Source organism: Nomascus leucogenys, chromosome 11 (assembly GCF_006542625.1).
Source record: "Nomascus leucogenys isolate Asia chromosome 11, Asia_NLE_v1, whole genome shotgun sequence".
NCBI classification, from domain to species: domain Eukaryota; kingdom Metazoa; phylum Chordata; class Mammalia; order Primates; family Hylobatidae; genus Nomascus; species Nomascus leucogenys.
Genome location: NC_044391.1, coordinates 75,908,074 through 75,934,708, shown reverse-complemented (window position 1 = coordinate 75,934,708; position 26,635 = coordinate 75,908,074). Strand labels below are relative to the sequence as shown.

Genomic DNA, 26,635 nt, shown 5'->3' with positions numbered 1-26,635 from the left:
GAAGCAATTGTGAATGGGAGTTTCCTCATGATTTGGCTCTCTGTTTGTCTGTTATTGGTGTATAAGAATGCTTGTGATTTTTGCACATTGATTTTGTATCCTGAGACTTTGCTGAAGTTGCCTATCAGCTTAAGGAGAATTTGGGCTGAGATGATGCAGTTTTCTAGATATACAATCATGTCATCAGCAAACAGGGGCAATTTGACTTCCTCTTTTCCTAATTGAATACCCTTTATTTCCTTCTCCTGCCTGATTGCCCTGGACAGAACTTCCAACACTATGTTGAATAGGAGTGGTGAGAGAGGGCATCCCTGTCTTGTGCCAGTTTTCAGAGGGAGTGCTTCCAGTTTTTGCCCATTCAGTATGATATTGGCTGTGGGTTTGTCATAGATAGCTCTTATTATTTTGAGATACATCCCATCAATACCTAATTTATTGAGAGTTTTTAGCATGAAGGGCTGTTGAATTTTGTCAAAGGCCTTTTCTGCATCTATTGACATAATCATGTGGTTTTTGTCTTTGGTTCTGTTTATATGCTGGATTATGTTTATTGATTTGCGTATGTTGAACCAGCCTTGCATCCCAGGGATGAAGCCCACTTGATCACTTAGATCTTTCCTGCTTTCTCTTGTGGGCATTTAGTGTTATAAATTTCCCTCTACACACTGCTTTAAATGTGTCCCAGAAATTCTGGTATGTTGTGTCTTTGTTCTCACTGGTTTCAAAGAACATCTTTATTTCTGCCTTCATTTCGTTATGTACCCAGTAGTCCTTCAGGAGCAGGTTGTTCAGTTTCCATGTAGTTGAGTGGTTTTGAGTGAGTTTCTTCACCCTGAGTTCTAGTTTGATTGCACTGTGGTCTGAGAGACAGTTTGTTATAATTTCTGTTCTTTTACATTTGCTGAGGAGTGCTTTACTTCCAACTACGTGGTCAATTTTGGAATAAGTGCAGTGTGGTGCTGAGAAGAATGCATATTCTGTTGATTTGGGGTGGAGAGTTCTGTAGATGTCTATTAGATCCGCTTGGTGCAGAGCTGAGTTCAATTCCTGGATATCCTTGTTAACTTTCTGTCTCATTGATCTGTCTAATGTTGACAGTGGGGTGTTAAAGTCTCCCATTATTATTGTGTGGGAGTCTAAGTCTCTTTGTAGGTCTCTAAGGACTTGCTTTATGAATCTGGGTGCTCCTGTATTGGGTGCATATATATTTAGGATAGTTAGCTCTTCTTGTTGAATCGATCCCTTTACCATTATGTAATGGCCTTCTTTGTCTCTTTTGATCTTTGTTGGTTTAAAGTCTGTTTTATCAGAGACTAGGATTGCAACCCCTGCCTTTTTTTGTTTTCCATTTGCTTGGTAGATCTTCCTCCATCCCTTTATTTTGAGCCTATGTGTGTCTCTGCATGTGAGATGGGTCTCCTGAATCCAGCACACTGATGGGTGTTGACTGTTTATCCAATTTGCCAGTCTGTGTCTTTTAATTGGAGCATTTAGCCCATTTACATTTAAGGTTAATATTGTTATGTGTGAATTTGATCCTGTCATTATGATGTTAGCTGGTTATTTTGCTCGTTAGTTGATGCAGTTTCTTCCTAGCCTAGATGGTCTTTACAATTTGGCATGTTTTTGCAGTGGCTGGTACTGGTTGTTCATTTCCATGTTTAGTGCTTCCTTCAGGAGCTCTTGTAAGGCAGGCCTGGTGGTGACAAAATCTCTCAGCCTTTGCTTGTCTGTAAAGGATTTTATTTCTCCTTCATTTATGAAGCTTAGTTTGGCTGCATATGAAATTCTGGGTTGAAAATTCTTTTCTTTAAGAATGTTGAATATTGGCCCCCACTCTCTTCTGGGCTGTAGAGTTTCTGCCAAGAGATCAGCTGTTAGTCTGATGGGCTTCCCTTTGTGGGTAACCCTACCTTTCTCTCTGGCTGCCCTTAACATTTTTTCCTTGATTTCAACTTTGGTGAATCTGACAATTATGTATCTTGGAGTTACTCTTCTCAAGGAGTATCTTTGTGGCATTCTCTGTATTTCCTGAATTTGAATGTTGGCTGCCGTGCTAGATTGGGGAAATTCTCCTGGATAATATCCTGCAGAGTGTTTTCCAACTTGGTTCCATTCTCCCCGTCACTTTCAGGAACACCAATCAGATGTAGATTTGGTCTTTTCACATAGTCCCATATTTCTTGGAGGCTTTGTTCATTTCTTTTTATTCTTTTTTCTCTAAACTTCTCTTCTTGCTTCATTTCATTCATTTGATCTTCCATCACGATACCCTTTCTTCCAGTTGATCGAATCGGCTACTGAGGCTTGTGCATTCGTCATGTAGTTCTTGTGCCTGGATTTTCAGCTCCATCAGGTCCTTTAAGGACTTCTCTGCATTGGTTATTCTAGTTATCCATTCATCTAATTTTTTTTCAAGGCTTTTAACTTCTTTGCCATGGGTTCAAACTTCCTCCTTTAGCTCGGAGTAGTTTGATCGTCTGAAGCCTTCTTCTCTCAACTCGTCAAAGTCATTCTCCATCCAGCTTTGCTCCGTTGCTGCTGAGGAGCTGTGTTCCATTGGAGGAGGAGAGGCGCTCTGATTTTTAGAGTTTCCAGTTTTTCTGCTCTGTTTTTTCCCCATCTTTGTGGTTTTATCTAACTTTGGTCTTTGATGATGGTGACATACAGATGGGGTTTTGGTGTGGATGTCCTTTCTGTTTGTCAGTTTTCCTTCTAACAGTCAGGACCCTCACCTGCAGGTCTGTTGGAGTTTGCTGGAGGTCCACTCCAGACCCTGTTTGCCTGGGTATCAGCAGCAGAGGCTGCAGAACAGCAGATATTGGTGAGCAGCAAAGGTTGCTGTGTGATTGTTCCTCTGGAAGTTTTGTCTCAGAGGAGTACCTGGCCATGTGAGGTGTCAGTCTGCCTGTACTAGGGGGTACCTCCCAGTTATGCTACTCGGGGGTCAGGGACCCACTTGAGGAGACAGTCTGTCCATTCTCAGATCTCCAGCTGTGTGCTGGGAGAACCACTACTCTCTTCAAAGCTGTCAGAAAGGGACATATAAGGCTGCAGAGGATTCTGCTGCCTTTTGTTTGGCTATTCCCTGCCCCCAGTGGTGGAGTCTACAGAGGCAGGCAGGCCTCCTTGAGTTGAGGTGGGCTCCACCCAGTTCGAGCTTCCCAGCCACTTTTTTTAGCTACTCAAGCCTTGGCAATGGTGGGCGCCCCTCCCCCAGCCTCACTGCTGCCTCAAAGTTTGATCTCAGACTGCTGTGCTAGCAATGAGCAAGGCTCCTTGGGCATAGGACCCTCTGATCCAGGCGCAGGATACAATCTCCTGGTGTGCTGTTTGCTAAGACCATTGGAAAAGTGCAGTATTAGGGTGGGAGTGACCCGATTTCCAGGTGCCATCTGTCACCCCTTTCTTTGAGTAGGAAAGGGAATTCCCCGACCCCTTGTGCTTTCCAGGTGAGGCGATGCCTCACCCTGCTTTGGCTCACACTCGGTGTGCTGCACCCACTGTCCTGCACCCACTTTCCGACACTCCCCAGTGAGATGAACCCGGTACCTCAGTTGGAAATGCAGAAATCACCCGTCTTCTGCGTCGCTCATGCTGGGAGCTCTAGACTGGAGCTGTTCCTATTCAGCCATCTTGGCTCCATCCTCCCATCTTCTTTATAGATAATGAAACAAAGATCTTTAATGAATACACTACTTGTTCAGGGTTATACAACTATTTAGTGGCAGAACAAGTGCTGTCTTTCATGGTCTCCTGAATGTCAGTAAAATGCTCTTTTTTTTGAGACAGAGTCTTGCTCTGTCACCACGGCTGGAGTGCAGTGGTGCTCACTGCAACCTCAGCCTCCAGGGTTCAAACTATTCTCGTGCGTCAGCCTGCCAAATTGCTGGGATTAGAAGCATATGCCACCATACCTGGCTAATTTTTTTGTGATTTTTGTAGATTGACATTTCTCCATATTGGCCAGGCTGGTCTCAAACTCCTGGCCTTAAGTGATCTGCCTGCCTCAACCTCCCAAAGTGCTGGGATTGGAGACATGAGGCACCATGCCTGGCCAAAATGCTCTTTTCTTAAGAATACTTCATTGAGGAATATTTTACATAGCCTGTGATATAATTTGATTATTTGGCCCCACCCAAATCTCACCTTGAATTATAATCCCCGTAATACCCATGTGTCAAGGGAGGGACCAGGTGGAGGTAATTGAATCATGTGGGTGGTTTCCCCCATACTGTTCTCATGATCATGAGTGAGTTCTCACAAAATCTGATGATGTTATAAGCATCTGGCATTTCCCTTGCTCTCACTCATTTCTCTTTCCTGCTGCCATGTAAGACGTCCCTGTTTCACGTGCCTTCTGCCATAAGTTTCCTGAGGCCTCCCTTGCCATGCAGAACTGTGAGTTAATTAAAATTCTTTTCTTTATAAATTATCCAGTCTCAGCTATGTCTTCATAGCAGCATGAAAATGGACTAACATAGCCCATAAGTCATCCACTTCAAGTGAACAATGCAATGATTTCTAGTAAGTTTACCAACTTGTACAGACATCACCATAAATCAGTTTTAGAACATTTCATCACACCAATAAGGTCCCAAGTGCTCATTTACTCTTATTCACTGTCACTAGCCTCCTCTACCCGAGGACACTGCCTACTCTATTTGCCTCTTTAAATTTGCTTTTTAGTTTGATGCTCTTTGTATCCCAGTATGATGTTTGACAAAAGTATTCTTGCCTTCCATACTTACATGTATAACATCAATGTAAACTTTAACACCTTTTCTGGAGTATAGCAACCTTACAAAAACATTGTATTTATCCTTTGAAACTGTCTTACAAATGAAAATATATCATTTCGGACCTAATTCTGGTTAATTAGGTATGAGAAATTTTTTTCTTGCAAACATTTTTTGTAGGATATTCCTAACGTCCAATTGAATGAGTGCTTATCATTAGGATATAAAAAATTATTTCATTTCTTAGGATTCATTTCTTCCTGAAGAAATTTTATTTTCTTGTTAAATTAGAATCAGTGTATGCTTTCTTTCAAGCTAGTTTATCCTCTTTTATTTTGTTAGAAAAACAGAAATAATGGATAAAATAAATAAATGGAAATAAATTTGGATACATATCATATCTGATTTGAAATGCCATTTTAAGAGATAAAACTAGAGGTTTCATTTCTATTAGAACAGAGAATGGAAAACCCTGTCTAATAATCCCAAGAGCAACAACACAGTTAAATCCAAAACTCCCTAAGGATTTCTTGCAGACTGTGATGATTGTCACACGGATTCACACAGGGCTAAAAAGTATGAATTGAAAATATGAGAATACAAATTTTAATAATAAGAAATAAAGTGGTCGGGCACGGTGGCTCACACCTGTAATCCCAGCACTTTGGGAGGCCAAGGCGGGTGGATCATGAGGTCAGGAGTTTGAGAACAGCCTGACCAGCATGGTGAAACCCCATCCCTATTAAAATTACCAAAATTAGCTGGGCCTGGTGGCACACACCTGTAATCCCAGCTACACAGGAGGCTGAGGCAGGAGAACCGCTTGAACCCAGGAGGCAGAGGTTGCAGTGAGCCAACATCGCGCCACTGCACTCCAGCCTGGGCGACAGAGTAAGACTCCAACTCTAAATAAATAAATAAAGTAACTTAAGTATCATGATATATTCATTTCAGAAGCTTATGTTTTGGCCGTAAAATCAATGTAAAATGAGCTTTCATGCAGAAACTTGATCGTTTTTCATCAGAATGGTTCATCATTTTCAATATCAGTGTGATTTGAATAAAGCATTAGGCCCAGCTTCCTTCCACGCTGTCAATGCCCATAGGTAGTTGTGGCCACTGTGCATGGAGGGAGGTGGTGGTGGCCAGTAGTGCCTGGGAAACTCCTTGGAGCAACATTATGGAGCTGGAAACACCCTTGGAGGAGTCTGAGAGCCAGAAGAAGGAGAGGCAAAAGGTATTTATTGACCCTAATTTGTACCATACTCTTTGCTGAGCACCAAGGGGCTTAAACTAAGCAAGATGGTCCCTGCCCTCAAGGAGCCTGTAGAGGAGTTGTAGCATCTTTCCTCCTCCCACCCCCCTGCCCTCCAAAAAACAAAGGAAAAGGAAAAAAAAAAATCCTGAAACACTCAGAGGATCACAGGGTGCTGGAAAATGTACAGGTAAAATTTTTACTGGAGACATTTGACCTGCAAAAAAGAAATCAGCTGAAAAGGCTAAGGTGGCAATATTTGAAGGCTGACATTCAATAAAAGAATGAGATTTATTTTGTATAGCTTAGAAAGCAGAATCTACCCCCTGACCTTATCACTAAGAGCTCTATGGGTATCATAATTTCGGATAAGGGATTATAGACCTGTACTTCCCTTATAGGGTTGTTATGAAGATTTAAACAAGATAAGCTGAAAACACATTACACAGTGCTGGAGTGACAGAAGGAAGTCAAGGCACCATTATGACCCGGATGAGAAATCAAAAACAAGAGAAAATGTTGTGATAGATGACCTGGATGCTCCCAAGTCCAAAAAAAAAAAAAAAACTAAAATGAAAGAGAAGCTAAATGGAGACACTGAAGAAGGATTTAGTAGACTTTCAGATAAATTCTCTAAATCTCATAGGAAGAAAAGATCTACCAAATGGAAATATTGATGAATATGAAAAAAAAAATCAAAGCAAGTATCATCCTTAGATAGTTCTACTCATAAATCAAGTGATAATAAACTAGAGGAGACCTTACCATGTGAACAGAAAGAAGGAGCCTTCTCCTATTTCCATATTTCTGAAGAGACTGTAAAGCTTCTGAAAGATTAAAGGGTAACATATCTCTTTCCTATTCAAGTTAGGACCTTGTCCTGTATATGAAGGAAAAGACTTAATAGCTCAAGCATGGACAGGAACAGGAAAGACATTCTTTTTTGCCATCCCCTTGATTGAAAGACTCCAAAGAAATCAAGAAACAATTTTTAAAAATCTGCTCACCTAAGGTACTTGTTTTGGCTCCAACAAGGGAACTGGCAAATCAGGCAGCCAAAGACTTCAAAGACAAAACTAGGAAACTCAGCATCGTGTGTTTTTATGGTAGAACACCATATCAAAGCCAAATTAATCATATGCGAAATGGTATTGACATCTTGGTTGGAACCCCTGGTCATATCAAAGATCATCTGCAGAGTGGCTGATTGGATCTTTCTAAACTGTGCCATGTTGTGCTTGATGAAGTGGATCAAACGTTAGATTTAGATTTTGATGAACAAGTTGAAGATATGATTCACAAATCCTACAAAACTGAATCTGAAGACCATCCTGAGACTTTACTTTTTTCTGCAACTTGCCCACAGTGGGTATAAAAGTTGCAAAAAAAATACATAAAATCCAGATATGAACAGGTTGACCTTGTTGGAAAAATGACTCAAAAGGCTGCAACTACTGTGGAACACTTGGCCATTCAGTGTCATTGGTCTCAGAGGCCAGAAGTTATTGGAGATGCCCTTCAAGTCTACAGTGGGTCTAAATGGAGGGCTAGTATTTTCTGTGAGACCAAGAAGAATGTAACTGAAATGGCCATGAATCCACACATAAAACAGAATGCCCAGTATTTACATGGGGACATTATACAGTCACAAAGAGAAATTACACTAAAAGGCTTCAGAGAAGATAGTTTTAAAGTTTTGGTGGCAACCAACGTGGCTGCCCGTAGTTTGCACATTCCTGAAGTAGACCTGGTGACTCAACATTCTCCTCCTCAGGATGTTGAGGCCTGTATCCATCCTCTGGATGCACAGGTAGAGCTGGACAGGGATTTGTATATGTTTTTATCAACCAAGAGAAAGAGGTCAACTAAGATATGTGGAACAAAAAGCAGGAATTACTTTTAAATGTGTAGGTGTTCCTTCTACAATGGATTTAGTTAAATCTAAAAGCATGGATACCATCAGGTTTCTGACTTCCGTTTCTTATGCTGCTGTTGATTTTCTCTGACCATCAGCTCAGAGACTGATAGAAGAGAAAGGGGCAGTGGATGCATTGGCTGCAATTTTAGCCCACATTTCTGGTGCATCAAGTTTTGAACCACGATCTTTGATCGCCTCTGATGACCATGACTCTGGAAAGCCTAGAGGAAATACAGGATGTCACCTGTGCCTGGAATGAACTTAACAGAAAGCTAAGTAGTAATGCAGTGTCTCAGATTACCAGTACATGCCTCCTGAAAGGAAATATGGGTGTTTGCTTTGATATTCCTACAACTGAATCAGAAAGATTACAGGCAGAGTGGCATGATTTCAACTGGATACTCTCAGTGCCAGCCAAATTACCTGAAATTGAAGAATATTATGATAGAAACAAATCTTCTAATCCCCAACAGAGGAATGGCTGGTCAAGTGGCTGGTCAGGCAGGTCAGGCTGCTCAGATGGTCCATCTGGTGGCCTATCAGGTAGACAGAGTTGACAAGGGAGTCACTCAGGAAGTCGACAAGATGGTAGAAGATGAAGTGGGAATAGAACTCGATCAAGAAGTGAGGGCCACAAATGGAGTTTTGACTGAATATTTGATAGTTAATCTTCCAGTGTGAGCTTGCCTATTTCTGCCTAATTATGTACATTATCCACCAAAAATTAGCTCATGATGGTTGAGGTATGTGTCTGCTATTTGCAAAGAAGTTGGTCGTATTTTTTTAAAAAAGTGTTTCACGAGAACAGTTGTAAACAAATCTATCTATTCAGTTATACCTTTGAATTAAAAAACCTCCTTTTATTATCTCTTTTTAGAAAAAAATGAGAATATTAGATAATTTGAAAAGATAAGATTTTGTTTCTCATTTTATTAAAGCAGCTATAAAATTGGATTTTGAGGGGTTTCTGTTATTCCTTCAACTGGAATTATCTCCTCTACTTCTCTAAATTGTGAACCCTATAAAATAGCAAAATTTATTTGTCCATTAAATTATTTATCCCTGTAATTTTAGGACTGTAAGGAGCCAAACAGATTGTCTGTCTTTTGCTATTCAAAGTATGGTTCCTACACCAGCAGCTTCAGCATCATCTGAAAACTTTTAGTAAGTGCAGAATCTCAGGTTCAACCATAGACCCCCTGAATCAAAATTTGCTTTCCCACAAAACAAGTTTTAATTTAATGAAGTCCAGTTTATCAAATATCCTTTTATGGATCATGCTTTTTGTGTCAAGTCTAATAACTCCTTCCTAGCCTTAGATCTCAAAGATTTTCTCCAATGTTTTTCAAATAAAATTTTTAGTTTTACATTTTATATTTATGATTCATTGTGAGTTAATTTTTGAATAAACTATGAAACAGTTGTAGCTTTTTTTTTTTTTTGCATGTGGATGTGTAATTGCCCTAACACTGCTAATTGAAAAGGCTAACTTTCCTCCATTGAATTGTTTTTGTACCTTTGTAAAAAGTCAGTTGGGTATATTTGAGTGAGTCTACATTTGGATTCTCTATTGTGTTTCATTTTTCTATGTCTCTATCCCTCTAGCAACAACACAATTTTGATTATTGTAGCTATATTGAAATTAGATATCCTGACTCCTCCCATTATACAGTCAACTCTCTGTATCTGTGGGTTCCTATATATGAATTCAGCCAACTTTGGATCAAAAATATTCAGATACAAAATTGTGCCTGTACTAAACACATACAGACATTTTTCTTGTCAATATTCCCTAAACAATATAGTAAACAGCTATTGACATAGCATTTACATGATATTAGGTATTATAAGTAATCTAGAGATGATTTTAAAGTATATGGGAGGAGGTGCACAGATTATATACACATATTATGCCATTTTATATAAGAGACTTGAGCATCTGAAGATTTTGCCATCCACAGGAGGTCCTGGAACCAATACCCCACAGATACCAAAGATCAACTGTATTTATTTTTTCAAAATAATTTTAGCTATTCTGGTTCATGTACCTTTTCATTTTAATTTTAGAATGATCTTGTCTATAACTGCAAAAATATTTTGCTGGGATTTTGATAGGAATTATATTAAATGTATAGATCAATTTCTACAGAATTGATATCTTTACTGTCAAGTCTTCCAGTCCATGGACACAATATGTCTCTTCATTTATTCAGATTGTCAGCTTTTTAAAGTGTCATGTAGTTTCCGGTATATTAGTCCTATACATGTTTCATAAGATTTACACCTAAATCTTTAACCTTTTTAGCAATTGTAAATGGTACTGCATTTTTTATTTTGACATCCAAGTGTTCATTGCTAGTCATAGAAGTACAAATGATTTTGTACATGTATCTTATATCCTGTGGTGACCTTGCTTAGCTCAATCATTGCTTGAGGATTTTTTGTTGATTCCTTGGGATTTTCTACATAAATCAATCATGTCATCTGCAAGTTGCAGCAGTTTCATTTCTTCCTTTCTGGTCTGTACAATTTTTGTTTCCTTTTCTTTTCTTTTTTATTTTTGAGACAGGGTTTCACTCTGTCACTGAGGCTGAGTGCAGTGGCATGATTATGGCTCACTGCAGCCTCAAACCCCCAGGCTCAAGTGATCCTCTCACCTCAGCCTCCTCAGTAGCTGGGATTACAGGCACACACCACCATGCCTAGCTAAATTTTTTTATTTTTTGTACAGATAGAGGTGGAGGCTACAGTGAGCTGTGAGCATAGCACTGCACTCAGCCTGGCTGACAGTGCAAAATCCTATCTGAAATAAGTAAATAAATAAATATCGATGCAGCCTTGAATTTCTGAAAGAAACCCTGCTTGATCATTGTACATAATTCTTTTTATAGATTGCTGAATTCTGTTTGCTAATATTTGTTAAGGATGCTTGCATCTGTATTCATGAATGACACTAATCCATAGTTTTATTTTTTGTACTGTCTGTAGAGTTTTATTATTAGGGTAAAACTAGGTTTATAAAATGAATCAAGAAGCATTCCTTCATCTTACATTTTCTGTAAGAGATTGTGCAGAATTTATACTAATCCTTACTTAAATATTTGCTAGATTTCTCCAGAGAAAACACATAAGCCCAGATTTCTTTTTGAAGGTTTTTAAACTATGAGTTTAATTATCTTAATAGTTACAGGGCTATTCAAATTATCTACTTCGCCTTAGGCACATTGTAGTAGTTTGTGTTTTTCAAGGAATCAATCTATTTCATGTAAGTTGTCAAATTTAAATGTGTAAAGGTGTTTGTAGTATTCCCTTATGATACTTTCAATGGCTGCAGAGCCTGCAGTGATATTCTGTTTCATTCCTAATACTGGTAATCTGTGTCTTCTCTTTGTCATTGCTGCTAGAGATTTTTCAATTTTATCGATCTGTTAAAAAAATAACTTTTTGTTTCATTAATTTCCTCTTTGTTTTTCTGTTTTCAATGTCATTGATTTCAGCTTTTATCTATTTTCCTCCTTTATATTTGCTTTCAGTTTATTTTGCTCTTCTTTTTCTAGATTATCAAGGTGGGAGGCTAGACTATTGGTTTAAGACTATTACTCTTTTCTAATGTATGCATTTAGTGCTTTAAATTTCTCTCTCAGATTTTCCCTAGCACAAATTTCAATATGTTGTATTTTCATTTTCATTGACTTTTTTTTTTAATTTCCCTCAAGACTCCCTTTTTAACTCTTAGATGATTTAGAAGTGTTTACTTTAGTTTCCAAGAGCTTGGAGATTGTCTTGCTATCTTTCTGCTATTTATTTCTACCTTATTTCTGTTGTGGTCAGAGAACATACTGTTTAATTGTATTTCTTTTAAATTCCCTAGGGTTTGTTTTATGGCCTAGATATAGTCTATCTCAGTATATGGTTCGTGGGCACTTGAAAATAATGTGTATTCTGTTGCTGTTGGATGGAGTGTCCTATAAATGAAAATTTTCTATCTATAACATTTTCTACAAATGTTGATTAGATCTTATTGATTAATGGTGCTCTTCTACACTCTTGCTGATTTCCTTTCTAGTTATCCTATGAATTGTTGTGAGAGAGGGGTTGAAGTCTCCAACTGTATTTGTAAATTTGACTATTTCTCCTTTCAGTTCTATCAATTTGGCTTTATATATTTAACAGTTCTGTTGCTTGCTCTATACATATTTAGGATTGCTGTGTCTTCTAAGCGGATTGATCGCTTTATTATTATATAGTAATTTTCCCTGTCTCTGATAACTTTCTTTGGTCTGAAGTCTATTTTATCTGATATTAATATAGCCACTCTTGTTTTTCCTTTGATTGATGTTTGCATGATAGATCTTCTTTTTTTACTTTCAACCTGCTTATAGTATTATATTTGAAATGAGTTTCTTATAGACAATATATAATTGAGTTGTGTTTTTAATCCATTCTGGCAATGTCTGGCTTTCAATTGGTTTATTTAGACTATAAGAATAAACTACTGCAGAGGAATCTGCTGTCTAATTCAGAGATAAAGATTGTAGAAATCATGTTTTATTATCTAGCTCTTCCTAGTCTCAACTACTGGACTAGACACTAGGATTAGAAAGCTTAAAAACATCTTGGATTCCTCTCTTACTCACCTTCCAATAATAACTAACATTTATGGAGCACTTACTATGTATGAGGCACTCCCCTAATCATTTCACATGCATTAACTCATTTAATCTTTATATTTTGCAAGTGAGACAACTGAGACTTAGAGAAGTAAGGATTATAGAGATAGTGACTCAGATGTATGCAACTCCACAGCAGTACTTCACCACTACCCTCCACAGCCTCAATAGTTTTGCCTTTGCAATACTTTTATAGTCCAACCCACGTTTGCCATTTTTGCTACCTACTGAAGTTCAGATCTTGTTTTTTCTTTCCACATATGATTTTAGAAACCTTCTATTGGCGCTCCCTTCCACCACACTCTCCTTTCTCCAATTCATCTTAGATCCTCAGTGGCATCATGGAAAGGATTTGGAATGCGAGCTGAATTTAGATCGCAGTGAAAACTTTACCTTCCTATATTACCTGGGCAAGTTAGTTAATCTCTTCACATTTAAATTTATTTGTTTGCAAAATGTAAATAATTTTACCACCTGTGTGATTATCTTATATATTTCACATGCAGTAGATTTCACATGTAATATGGTTTGGCGGTGTCCCCACCTAAATCTCATCTTGAATTTTAGTTCCCATAATGCCCACCCATCATGAGAGGAACCCGGTAGGAGGTAATTGAATCATGGGGGTAGTTACCCCCATGCTGCTGTTCTCGTGATAGTGAGTGGATTCTCATGAGATCTGATGATTTTTTAAGGGGCATTTCCCCCTTTTGCTCAGCACTTCTTGCTGCCACCATGTGAAGAGGGATGTGCTTGCGTCCTCTTCCACCATGATTCTAAGTTTCCTGAGGCCTCCCCAGCCATGCTGAACTGTGAGTCAATTAAATCTCTTTCCTTTATAAATTACCTAGCCTCGGGTGTGTCTTTATTAGCAGCATGAGAACCAGCTAATACAACATGTAAAATGCCAAGTGCAGTGCCAGCATATAGTAGACACTTCATATATATTCATTACCTTCCCTTATTACCTCCCTATGACTCAATTATATCATCTATGAGTTCAGGATAATTACTATCTCTATTTTTTAAGGTTGTTGTGAATATTAAATAAGAAAGTGCACAGACAGTGCTTAGCAAGAAGGTTGATACAAGGCTCTTATTCAGCAGGATCAGTAAATATTTTGGGGGATGGATATCAGTCCTAAAAATCTGTTACTCAGTTGTTAGAGTTTTCATCATCAAAAAGAATAAGCTGGCCAGATGCTGTGGCACATGCCTGTAATCCTAGCACTGTGGGAGGCCAAGGAGAGCAGATTATCTGAGGTCAGGAGCTCAAGACCAGCCTGGCCAACATGACAAAACCTTTTATCTACTAAAAATACAAAAATTTAGCCAGGCGTGGTGGGGCACACCTGTAATACCAGCTACTTGGGAGGCTGAGGCACGAGAATCACTTGAAGGAGGCAGAGATTGCAGTGAGCCAAGATTGTGCCACTCACTCCAGCCTGAGTGACAGAGTGCCACTCCATCTCAAAAAAAAAAAAAAAAAAGAAAAGAAAAGAAAAGAAAAACCTTAATTTGTAGCTTGAAGACCTTTGAGGATTAAATGTGAAATGTGTGAAAATTCTTAGCACATTTCATGCCTCTTATAGACCCTTGATGAAGGCCCTCATTTTCTTGCCCTTGTTCTCTCTTTCCTTGAGGAATTCATGGGTTTTCTCTAATTTGTGTTCATTAAACATTTAAATGAAAATGACAGAATGACACAAGGTATATTCTGCGAGTTGAATATGTGAAAACAGTAACTACATAGTTTTGCATATTGAATAAAAAATAAATTCCAAAAAGTAAATTATCAAAAATCTACTTTTGTTTTTCTCACAAAGTTCTTGTTCTTAGTGCTATTTTTTTCCCTCTCAATGTCCTTATCTCTACTAATCATCTTAAATGGTCGTGTTCCACTTAAATTCCTCAATGTCTGTAATTTAAGAGGCCTAAAGTCACCTAAATCACCTAATGATCATCTACATGAGTTTAATTGAGATTAAAATTGTCAGTCATTCGGGTTACTCATGAGTTAGTGACAGAATTCTACCTTCTAGGTCAGAAAACCTACAACTGACTCTTAGCTAGAGCAGATTTCTTTTAAAATAACAACATGATACAAATAATAGAAAGAGCACTTAACTGAGAGTTAAGAATCCTTGAGTCCTGATGCCAGTCCTGATACTATCTGTGTGGCCCTGGGCAAGTGTTTGACCTCTCTGGGTATGAGTTCTTGTTTCATAAAATAAGAAATTAAAATGCCATGGTTTCTGATAAGTGCCATGATCCTAGGTGCTATATAATGTCTTTCTAAAATTGAATGATTCAGATTATCAACAGACTACTTCACCTTCTTAGGAGAAAAATTTTCTGCAACTCTTTTTATATTATAATTTCACCCTGGATTCACCTGAAGGCTCATAGTGAAGAAATCAAAACATTCAATGTGATGAAGATCAGTAAGTGTGAATCAATTATCACAGAAGATTATGTGTGCTAGTGTGTTTACATGGCATGCTGTCTTCTCCTGGAGCATTTGTGTGGCTTAAAGACTGTTCTTTATTACCAAATAAAAAAGCTCCTTGCCACCTACACTCAAGAATATAGCAATAATGGATTATCATTATTCCTGACAGAATATGCTAATTCATAGACTTTTAAATGAAAAGAAAGCAGAGACTACAAAATGAATCATTTTATGCTCTCTGAATATATCATTCTTTATCATGCAATAACTTTCACATACAATTCAGTGCCATAATATTCTATTTTCATAAAAACAATCTATTCTAATACGACCTTCTGATGTGCTTGTAACTATCATCATTTATTCATTTATTATATAAGGCTGTTTAAGTATAAATTTTAAACAGCAATGTTTTAAAAGATGATCCTATTTTTTGTGCGAAAAGTTAAAATATGGAATCTGAAAAGGACATAAGGTCAGTGTTGCCAATTTATGCACACTTTTGTTTATCCATTCAATAAATATTTTTGAGGGCCTGTCATATGCCAGACACTGTTATAGGTAGGAGAGAAGACAAAGATCAACAAGAGAATGTTCACTTCTTTTGAAGAGATTACATCACATGTGGATTTGACAGAAAGGGCCACATGGCCCCAGTGTCCAGAAAAAGATGGTCTGTTGAAGGACTTTTAAAAATAAGTTTTTTTCCAAATGTATTTTTGTACTGTTTGCATACAAAATGGAATTAGTTTCCTAGGGCTGCCGTAACAAATTATCACAAATTAAGATGGTTGAAAACAACAAAAATTTGTTGTCTCACATTTCTAGAAACCAGAAGTCTGAAATAGGGTGTTGGGAAGACCATGCTCCCTCTATAAGCTCTTGGGGAGGATCCTTTCTTGCCTCTCCCTAGCTTCTGGTGGCTCCCAGAAATGCTTGGTGTTCCTTGGCTGGTGACAGCATAACTCCAATTGTTATCTGCATCTTCACATGACTGTCTTACCCCAGGTACATCTGCATCCAAATTTCCCTCTTCTTAAAAGGATAAGAGTCATTGGATAAGGCCCATCCTCATTCAGTATGACCTCATACAACTTGCTTACACCTGCAAAAACCCTATTTCCAAATAAGGTCATATTCACAGTTTACAGGGGAACACGAATTTGAAAGGGGATGCTATTCAACTCATTACAAACATGAACATAAATTAAACCAATATTAACAGTTTTTGTATCATATTCTACTTCTTTCAATTAATGTTCATTTTCTGTTAAGACACTATTGCCTTACTTTTGAAGTTTCTTTTTGAAGTTGTCCTTAAACTTTTTGAATGATTTTCAAATATGTTGGCTACATTGTGGTTTGTGACTCAAGTTGTATAGTATTTCCTTGTTCGTTGTTATTGTTTCCTGAGATGAGACTCTTTACTTGAACTTTACATTGACAGTTTGTTGGACTCAAATGTTTATAACAGTTTTCTAGTAAAATTAGTGAGGATAATCTGACTTATTACAGACACTGGACACTTTCAGAGTGCTATAAATATTTGTCTTACTAGAACCATAGGATTATTTAATCACTTTTCGTTTCAGATAATTTTAAAATATTTCTTTCCAGTCATAAGTGCCATTCTCTACATTTTTTCTTTTTCTTTCTTTTTTTTGGGGGGTTGGGGGTGGTGACAAGGTCTTACTGTCACCCAGGTTGGAATGCAGTGGCGCAATCATGGCTCACGGCAGCCTCTATCTCCTGGGCTCAAGTGATGCTCCTACCTCAGCCTCCGCAGTAGCTGGCACTACAGAAACACATACTACCATGCTCATCTAATTTAAAGAATTTTTTTAGAGACAGGGTCCCACTATGTTGCCCAGGCTTGTCTCAAATTTCTGGGCTCATGTGATTCTACTTCTTCAGTCTCCCAAAGTGCTGACTGACAAAGGGATTACAGGGATGAACAACCGCACCCAGACTCTACCCTTTTCAAATGTGAATGGGGAATTAGCTATACCCCAGTTGAGATTCTCATTCTAGTCAGCCAAACCATTAGGGCAAATTTTTGAAATAGTGCCCTCTACCCAACTTGTCTCCTGTCTCTTAAACTAAAAATAGAACAAACCCCAACACATACTCCAGATGATGAACCCTGCGGCTACCTACCAGCATCCACCATCAACAACACACACTCAGTACCCTACCCCTACCTCCCGGATGCCTTTCTAGTAATATTTTGTAATCTCTGCCTCCCTCACTACCTAATAAACTTCCTTGATCAAAAGAGTAATCATGATAATGAGAAAATAATTTAGAAATATAGAATTACTGAAAGTGAAATGCCAAGCCACTATTCACTCCCAGAGGAAACAATTCCTGGTGTGTAGCCTCTCAAACTTTTTTTCTATGCCTGTCATATATAGGTATGCTTGTATGTCTGTGAATCTATTTTCATTCCTATACGTGCTTAATTTTCTGGGCTGATTTCTCATGATTATTTTTAACAAGAAAACTAGATCATACTGTACACTTGTTTCGCAATTTGCTTGCTTTTATATCTTAAAACATATGGAAATTATTTTACCGTGGCAGAACTTACAGCCTTACCTCATCTGTTCAAGACAGCTTTTCAGAACATAACTGTATCACAATTTATTAAACTATTTTCTAAATGTAGATCTTTAGATTGTTTCTAATTTGGGGCTTACAAAAGTGCTGAAATAAACAAACATGATGTTCTGGTATTTGGAGGAACCGACTCACAGACATAGGATCAATGGTAAGTATATGTAGTTTTTATTTTATAGTCAAATGCACAATCAAAATATACTCTAAAGGTGGCATCAATCTTTTTATTTCTGCTGGGTTTTTTTTTCTGTTTATGTTTTGTGGAGGGCATTCTGAAAAGCTAAAATTACCATTGTTTTTACTTACTTTTAAAATTATTTGTGAGGCCGGGCATGGTGGCCATGTGTAATCCTAGCACTTTGGGAGGCTGAGGAGGGTGAATCACCTGAGGTCAGGAGTTCAAGACCAGCCTGGCCGACATGGTAAAACCCTGTCTTTACTAAAAATACAAAAATTAGCCAGTCCTGGTGGAGCACGCCTTTAATCCCAGCTACTTGAGAGGCTAAGGCACAAGAATCACTTGAACTTGGGAGATGGAGGTTTCAGTGATCTGAGATCGCATGTACTACCACACTCCAGCCTGGGTAACAGAGCAAAACTCTGTCTCAATAAAAAAAATAATAATAAAAAAAAATAATTGGTAAAATTGCACATACTTTTATGTGTTTACTCTCCATTTTTCTTTGTTTTGCCCACTTCCCTTTTCCATTTTTCTACTAGATTGTTTATCTTACCGATTTAGAAGAATTCTCCATAGCATCACTATTAAACTTTGTTCTATATAGACTACAAATATATTCTTCTAAGCTGCCTTAAGTCTTTCACTCTTGTTTATAGCATATATTTCTATACAGACATTTTAAAGTTTTTTGCAATCAAATCTGTCCATCTTTTACTTTGTGGTTTCCAGTTTTCATTCCAGATTTGGAAAGGTCTTACTCACTCAGCACTTTAAAAGAATTATTAAGAATTTTTTAAAATTTTTGGCATGTAACATGAGAAAGCTATCTAACTTAATTTTGTAATGGATAATGAAAAATATGTAAAAAGTTTATTTGAGTAACTTATTCTGTTTTTTGTTTGTTTGTTTTTAAAGTATAATTACCCTGCTTATTTTGAAATGCCATCTTCAGAGTACACTATATCTACTTTCTTGGCTGTCTGTTTTCCTTCATGGATTTACCAAATCTTGCGATGAACACCCTGTATTAATTGCTGTAGCTACACATTATACTTGGGAATCCACCTTATTGTTTGTTTCCAAGTTTTCTTGGTTATCTGCAAGCTTTTACCTCTGCAACTATATCTTAAGAGAAACTTCCAAAATAAAATTTCAGTGGAACTTTTATTAATATTGTATTAAATCAATAAATTAAAAGAAAACTGCCAGAGTCATGAGATAGTTTTCTCATGCAGAAACATTATTCTTTCTCTCTTACTTATTCAACACTTCTTTTATTATTGCTGTTTTTTCTTCATAAAGTCTCACATACTCTATAGTATTGTTGCTATTTTGGATGGTACCTTTTAAAAATTATTTTTTGATTGGCAATAGCTATTGATTTCTTAATATTTTTACCTAAAATTCAGCCACCTTACTAAACTCTCTATTTTTTTTAGATTACTTCTCCAGAATTTTCTAGGAAGATAATATTTTCATCTGTAAATTACAATAATGTTGTCTCTTCCTGCTCATTATATATATATGTCTTATTTTTTTCTGGATTTTTTGCACAGCCAGGACCTCTAGAACAATGTTAGACAATAATATGGATATTATCTATAAAAATCGAGCCCTGCTCTGGGAAGGATTCTCAAGTCTTCTTTTTTCTCACCCTACCTACGTTAGGCACCCCATTCCATAGTCTCATAATACCCCAGCCTGGGTCTATTGTAGCATCAAACACATGGACATGCAATTGTTTATGAGCTTGAGCATTTCTGTATTCTATGGGCTCTTAAGGTATGAAAGTCTCACTCATCGTTGCATTGCTTTGGACCTACCGGCTTACCCAGTTCTTAGTACATAATAGTGGTTCAATTAGTTTTTCCTCTTACCTTTTTTTTTTTTTTTTTTTTTTTGAGATGGAGTCTTGCTCTGTCACCCAGGCTGGAGTGCAGTGGCGCTATCTTGGATCACTGCAAGCTCCGCCTCCCAGGTTTACGCCATTCTCCTGCCTCACCCCCCCAAGTAGCTGGGACTACAGGCACCCGCCACCACACCTGGCTAATTTTTGCATTTTTGGTAGAGATGTGGTTTCACCATGTTAGCCAGGCTGGTCTCAAACTCCTGACCTCAGGTGATCCGCCCACCTTGGCCTCCCAATCTCTTAGCTTTTAACTCTGTATTAGTCTTCACTCCATATTCCTAAGAAAGGTGGAAGACTCTGTCAGCTTCCTCCTTGTATCTGTATCCCTATTACTTCTCTTTCAGTTCAAGCTCCTATTTTCTCTTACCTAGAGAAATGTTTCTCTAACTTAAATAGTATACTAGTCCCTTGTAAAGGAAAAAACTTCATGAATCTTGCTGTCAAATCAAATTTTTGTGATTTTGCTTAAAGATATACAAATAAAATTGATGTAAACTTCTTACACTTATAGTTCTTATACAAATCTAAAACCAAACCAAATTTTTACGTTTACTACTTTCAAAACCAGCATCATTAAAATGACCAAATTAAAGTGACAGTACTGTTTTGCCAAAACTAACCTATCAATTTTGAATTAATAATATAAAGATGTACACTTAGATCTGTTTCTATATAATCTGCCTCTGTGTTTTTCCCTCGTTTTTTAGTTGTGGTAAAATTTGAAAATGAAATCTACTATCTTAACTATATTTTTTCCTTTTTTGAGACAGAGTCTTGCTCTGTCGCCCAGGCTGGAGGGCAATGGTGTGATCTCAGCTCACTGCAACCTCTGCCTCCCAGGTTCAAGCGATTCTTCTGCCTCAGCCTCCCAAGTAGCTGGGATTACAGGTGCATACCACCACAACCAGCTAATTTTTGTATTTTTAGTAGAGACGGGGATTCACCATGTTGGTCAGGCTGGTCTCAAACTCCCAACCTTGTGATCCACCCGCCTCAGCCTCCCAAAGTGCTGGGATTACAGGCATGAGCCACCGTGCCCGGCCGTTATCTTAACTATTTTTAAGGGTACAGTTCAGTGGTGTTAAGTACATTTATACTGCTGTGCAACTATCACCACCATTCATCTCCAGAACTCTTTTCCTCTTGCAAAACAGAAATTCTACCCATTAAACAATCACTCTCCATTCCTTCTTCCCTCCAGCCCCTGGAAACCATCATTCTACTTTCTGTCTTTATATTTTGACTACTCTAAGTACCTCATGTAACTGGAATCATACAGTATTTGTCTTTTGGTGACTAGCTTATTTCACTTAGCATAATACCTTCAAATTTCTATGTTGTAACATATGCCCAAATTTTCTTTCTTTTTAAGATTGAATAATATCCCATTTTTTAAATATGACATATATTAATATTTTATATGATATATAATATATTTATATATGATATATGATATATTTATATATTATATATCATATATTAATATATGATATATAATATTTATATATGACATATAATATATAATTTAAATACTATTAATTAATGATTAATATATTAATATTAATGTATTATTAATATTATGTAATATATAATAATATATTATATATGCTATATATATACACCATATTTTGCTATCCATTTATTCATCAATGGATATGGGTTGCTTTCATATTTTACCTATTATAAATAATGCTGCTATGAACAAATATCTCTTTGAGACCCTATTTTCAATTCTTTTGAGTATCTGCCCAGAACTGGAATTCCTGGATCACTTGGTAATTTTATTTTTTAATTTTTTAAGAAAATGCCATCTTATTTTCCATATCAGCTGTATCATTTCACACTGCCACCAAAAGTGCTCACATGTTCCAATTTCTCTACATCCTTAACAACATTTGTTATTTTCTATTTTGATAGTAGCCATCCTAATGGGTGTGAGGTGGTATCTCATTATAGTTTTGACCTGCATTTGTCTAATGATTAGTGATGCTCAGCATCTTTTTATGTGCTTCTCGGCTATTTGCGTGTTTTCTTTTGAGAAATGTCTATTCAAGTTTCTTGGCCATTTTTTAATTATGTTGTTTATTTTTTGTTGTTGTTGTCTATGGTTTTACCTCTATAACTCTCATATAAACACTACTTGTTTGAATAAGAATGTTTCATGAAATGATTTTAATAACTCGAGACTTTGTGTGCTCTTTCAGAAAAATCAGACTTCATATATAGCCAGACTCTGGCACTATGCAATTCTCAAATGCCAATTTTAATGAGCTGTCATTTGATAACTCAGTAAAGCTTGTTTGTTCATTTTAAGGTAAGGTTAGCATGGGGAAGTTATTGAAATCTGCATTGTGTGGATGCATAAAATCAGGTGCAGGAAAATTCTTCATTACTTTTGCTTTTATATCAACTACTTATCAGTGATGCAAGTTGGCACATATAATGACATAATTACGCTGTTAGAGCTCTAGCAAAAGTTTCTTTAAGATAGCCATGCCTATACTGCTGGGTACTGTCTAATAACTCAGTTTTATCATCACATTATTAAGTTTTAGAAACATTTTTTAAGCACCGAGTTTGGTTTTTTTTTTAAATTCCGTAATAAAGTAAAATGTCAGAAAGTTCAGCTTTCAAATTAACTATATCTCTTAGGCTGTATTTATAATTCACATTATTAAATAATAATATTATTCTTAAATTTATAATTCACATTATTGAATGATATTATTAAATGACAGTCAAATTTTCTGATTGAATAATGTTTCAGTCAATTTTGATTTAGGAAAAAAAACAGAAGTTTCAGTCTTTGATAACAAAACTGTTTTCTCAGGATGGAAAGTTTTCAATATAACCCTTTGTGATTTATCACTCAGAAAGCAAGGTTTTAAAATTGTAAATCTTGGCCAGGCACGATGGCTCACGGCTGTAATCCCAGCACTTTGGGAGGCTGAGGCAGGCAGATCGTGAGGTCAGAAGTTCGAGACCAGCCTGGCCAACATAGTGAAACCCTGTCTCTACTAAAAATACAGAAACTAGCCGGGTGTGGTGGCACACACCTGTAGTCTCAGCTACTCAGGAGCCTGAGGCAGGAGAATCATTTGAACCCAGGAGGCAGAGGTTGCAGTGAGCCAAGACGGTGCCATTGCACTCCAGCATGGGTAACAGAGCAAGACTCTGTCTCAAAAACAAACAATCAAAACTGTAAATCTTTTCTTGATTTTTAAGATCAATTTCACATGTCCCCCCTCCACAATATGAAATCTCCCTACCCGAGATAGTCATTCCTTGGACCTTATAGAACTTGGTACCTATCTCTCAGTTACTACATTTAGAACTAAAATTTTTATTTTTTGTTTCTTTACATGATTTTCTCATCCAATCATCTGTGGGGTCTTAAGAGATAGCATCTCCATACATCCAATGCAAGCTCAGAATCATGTACATCCTTACTTAGCAAATGTTTAACAAGTGGATGTATAACAATAGGAATGAAACCTACTAAACCTACTTCTCTCTTGCCAAAAGTTGCCACCACTCAAATATTAATAGTAGTCTGATGCTGTGATGAACCTGTGTGGTCCCGCTGTCTCACTTACTTCAGCCAGCATTACACATGTAGAGTCAATGAAGTTCTTTGTCTTGGCAGACGGCTGGACTGAATATTATAGTGTAAATTTTCAAAATTTCCAAAACTTTATTGTGTAAGGCTCTACAGTTAGGTTCCCAGGTCTCCTTCTGAGTAAAGAGAATTCAAGACCACTCCACAGAGAATCACCAGGAACTGATCATATGTCTCAAACAGCCCAGACTGTATTTTTTTCTAGTCTCTCAATTCAAGAAGTAGAGCATGGGCCGGGCACGGTGGCTCATGCCTGTAATCCCAGCACTCTGGGAGGCAGAGGCGGGAGGATCACGAGGTCAGGAGAACAAGACCATCCTGGCTAACGCAGTGAAACCCTGTCTCTACTAAAAAAATACAAAAAAATTAGCCGGGCGTGGTGGTGGGCGCCTGTAGTCCCAGCTACTTGGGAGGCTGAGGCAGGAGAATGGCATGGACCCGGGAGGCAGAGCTTGCAGTGAGCCGAGATCGAGCCACTGCACTCCAGCCTGGGCGACAAAGGGAGACTTCGTCTCAAAAAAAAAAAAAAAAAAAAAAGAAGTAGAGCATGAAGTCACCCCCAATGAAACTCATTCTTTTTCAAACTTCTTTAAATAGAAAATAATCTAAACTGTTCTCCAATAGTGAGAACCTGTCTTCCTCTAGCCAGTGTTGGGTCCAGATTGAAAATGCCCATAGCAAGTAGAGTGATCAATCTCCCACTGCCCCGACTCCTGCCCATTTGTCTAAGACCGAGGGATTTCCTGGGATGCAGAAATTTCAGTGCTAAATATGGGACAGTCCCAGGAAAATTGAGAAAGCTGCTCATCCTAAATTGGAAAAATTCCATTATCTCCCATGCCAGTTCCCCAGGTGGACAGACATATTTAGGCCAATCCAATTAGTAACGGTAGGTTTTACAGGTGGTAAGCACTTATAAAAAAAGTGCCTGTTTACCTCCACCACCACCCCTTTTTTTCTGGACTACATTTCTTTAGTTAGAGCAATCAATCCCAAACTTTAGTATGCAACAGAATCACCTGAAGGGCTTGTTAAAATACAGATTGCTTGACTCTGTACCTGGGTTGAGACCTAATTGAGTAGGTCTGGGATAATGCTAAAAACCTGTATTTCTGACAAGTTACCAGAAGCTGCTGATGATGCTGGGTTGGAGACTCAGTTTTGAGAATTACTGCTCTAGAAGTTTGGTACATTATCATCTTCCGGGACTAACACATAATCAAAAATCAAAACATGTCAGTTGAAAGTATGAAGACATGAATCAGCAATAGAAAGTACAGACTATTTTAAGAATCAATCTTATTTTCTTCATTTCTGAAGCACCTCTCTGTGGTAAGTACAGTTTTAAAAAAATCTTAATACACAAAGCATAATGGAAAATGTTTACACTTTTAGGCAAGTTTTTGAAAGAGGTGGAATAGTATTCTTTATTATTGGGTTTACTGTAATGACTGATTTCTCTGTGGAAAAGTACGCTCTTTGTAGCGCAGTTCTGGTGACATTTGGTTCCTCTTAAGTATGCTCATCCCTAACAGTTGAAATATCTTTTGTCCTTAAGTCACTGTTTCACAATTATCATTTACTTTGGCATACTAAACAGAAAAAAAAGTTCATGTTGATAACACAGTCTACATTTCTTCCAACTTTTTCAAACGTTTTAATGTAACTGAGTATGTAACAAAAATATAAAAGTAATTTCAGATTGTAAATATGCATTCAATTTTATGTTCAAATTCTGCCTTTGAAAACATCTATTGCTTCCCATCAGTACACGCCTTTGCCTTTAACTGGGGAAATATGCCCCTCATCTTCAAATAAAGGTTCCTAACTACCCTCATTAAGTGTCTGATTTGACCTAGGAGAAACTGAGGTATGGTGCTTTGGTGGCAGTATTTAAATCCCATATATGTAAAATGTTTCTAGGGAAATGGATCTGAAATAGAAAAGCTTTATCATTCTGATGAACAAAATGAATTTCTAAATGTCTCAACCTCAGAAACTAGCTTTCAATAATAACAATTTTGTTTTTGTCCCCAGCGTTCCGGTGGTGCCCTTGCCATTCCCTTGTGTGCATTCCAGGGGACTGTGTCTCTCCACGCACCTACAGGGAAAACCCTATCTCTTTCTACCTATGAGGTAAGTGCAGAAGGGCAAAAAATAACTCCAGCCTCTAAGAAAATAGAAGTCTATCGATCGAAAAGTGTTGGCCATGAACCAAACTCAGAAGATTCTTCATCCACGTTTGTGGACACCAGTGTGAAAATACACTTGGAGGTTCTTGAAATTTGCGATAATGAAGAGGCCTTGGACACTGTGTCAATCATTAGTAACATCAGCCAGTCCTCCACACAAGTCAGATCTCCATCCCTACGTTACTCCAGGAAAGAAAACAGATTTGTTTCATGTGATCTAGGGGAAACGGCCTCATACTCCCTCTTTTTGCCCACCAGTAATCCTGATGGTGATATCAATATCTCCATTCCAGACACCGTAGAAGCACACAGGCAGAACAGTAAAAGGCAGCATCAAGAGAGGGATGGCTACCAGGAGGAAATCCAGTTGTTAAATAAAGCTTACAGAAAAAGAGAGGAAGAAAGCAAGGGTAGTTAGTGGGTATTTGGTCTAACAGGAGCAAGAATGGATCTGCAACATCAACTGTGAAACTAACACCTTAGTTATGAGACTGATTTCCTTTTATTTGTTGGTTTACATAAGTTTTACTGATTTAATAGTTAATTTTTTTGTGGGAACAACTGGAACTAGTGTAAACACTCAAGTGCATTTGATGTGTTACCTAAAGATCACACACTGTGGTAATGAAAAGATTTTACTTCTTATCTAATTTCCAAAAAATATTTTATAAATCAAATGTTGACCTAGTTTACTAATGTTTTCGCTTGTTTGTCAACTTCCTAGTAAACAGAAAATTGTATAAACTCAGTGAATATATTGTTCCATGCATATGTTTCTATATATAATGTTGGCTTTTACTGCAAAGGGGAAAAAAGGGAATTTTGGGAATGGAAGAAATGTAACAAAACCCCAAATTGTATTTGAAGGAACTTGCCTAAATGTGGCTAGCAAAACAAGCTTATTACACTTACTGCTTTAGCTTTACATTCTTCTGTAAAATGAAAAATTAGCTTCCAACTGGGAAACACGCATGTTCCTAGTCTATAAATAGTTGTTTCCTTCATTTCTACCAAATATAAATTGTTTACTGTTTTTTTCTTTTTTCTTACCTATAACAGTTTTCCTTTCATCTTTTCAGTA

The 26,635-nt window shown here is 37.4% G+C and overlaps 1 protein-coding gene and 1 pseudogene across 1 annotated transcript in view; both read left to right on the top strand.

Moving 5' to 3' along the window:
* Window positions 1–25,999, top strand: part of GPR149 (G protein-coupled receptor 149) — a 94,668-nt gene extending 68,669 nt beyond the window's left edge. The window contains exon 4 of the mRNA XM_003256319.3: window positions 25,400–25,999. Within this exon, the coding sequence (XP_003256367.2) occupies window positions 25,400–25,972 (573 nt within the window). The 3' untranslated portion in view covers window positions 25,973–25,999. The remainder of the gene's footprint in view (window positions 1–25,399) is intronic.
* Window positions 5,836–8,565, top strand: LOC105740480 (annotated as a pseudogene).
* Window positions 26,000–26,635: the final 636 nt, after the last annotated feature.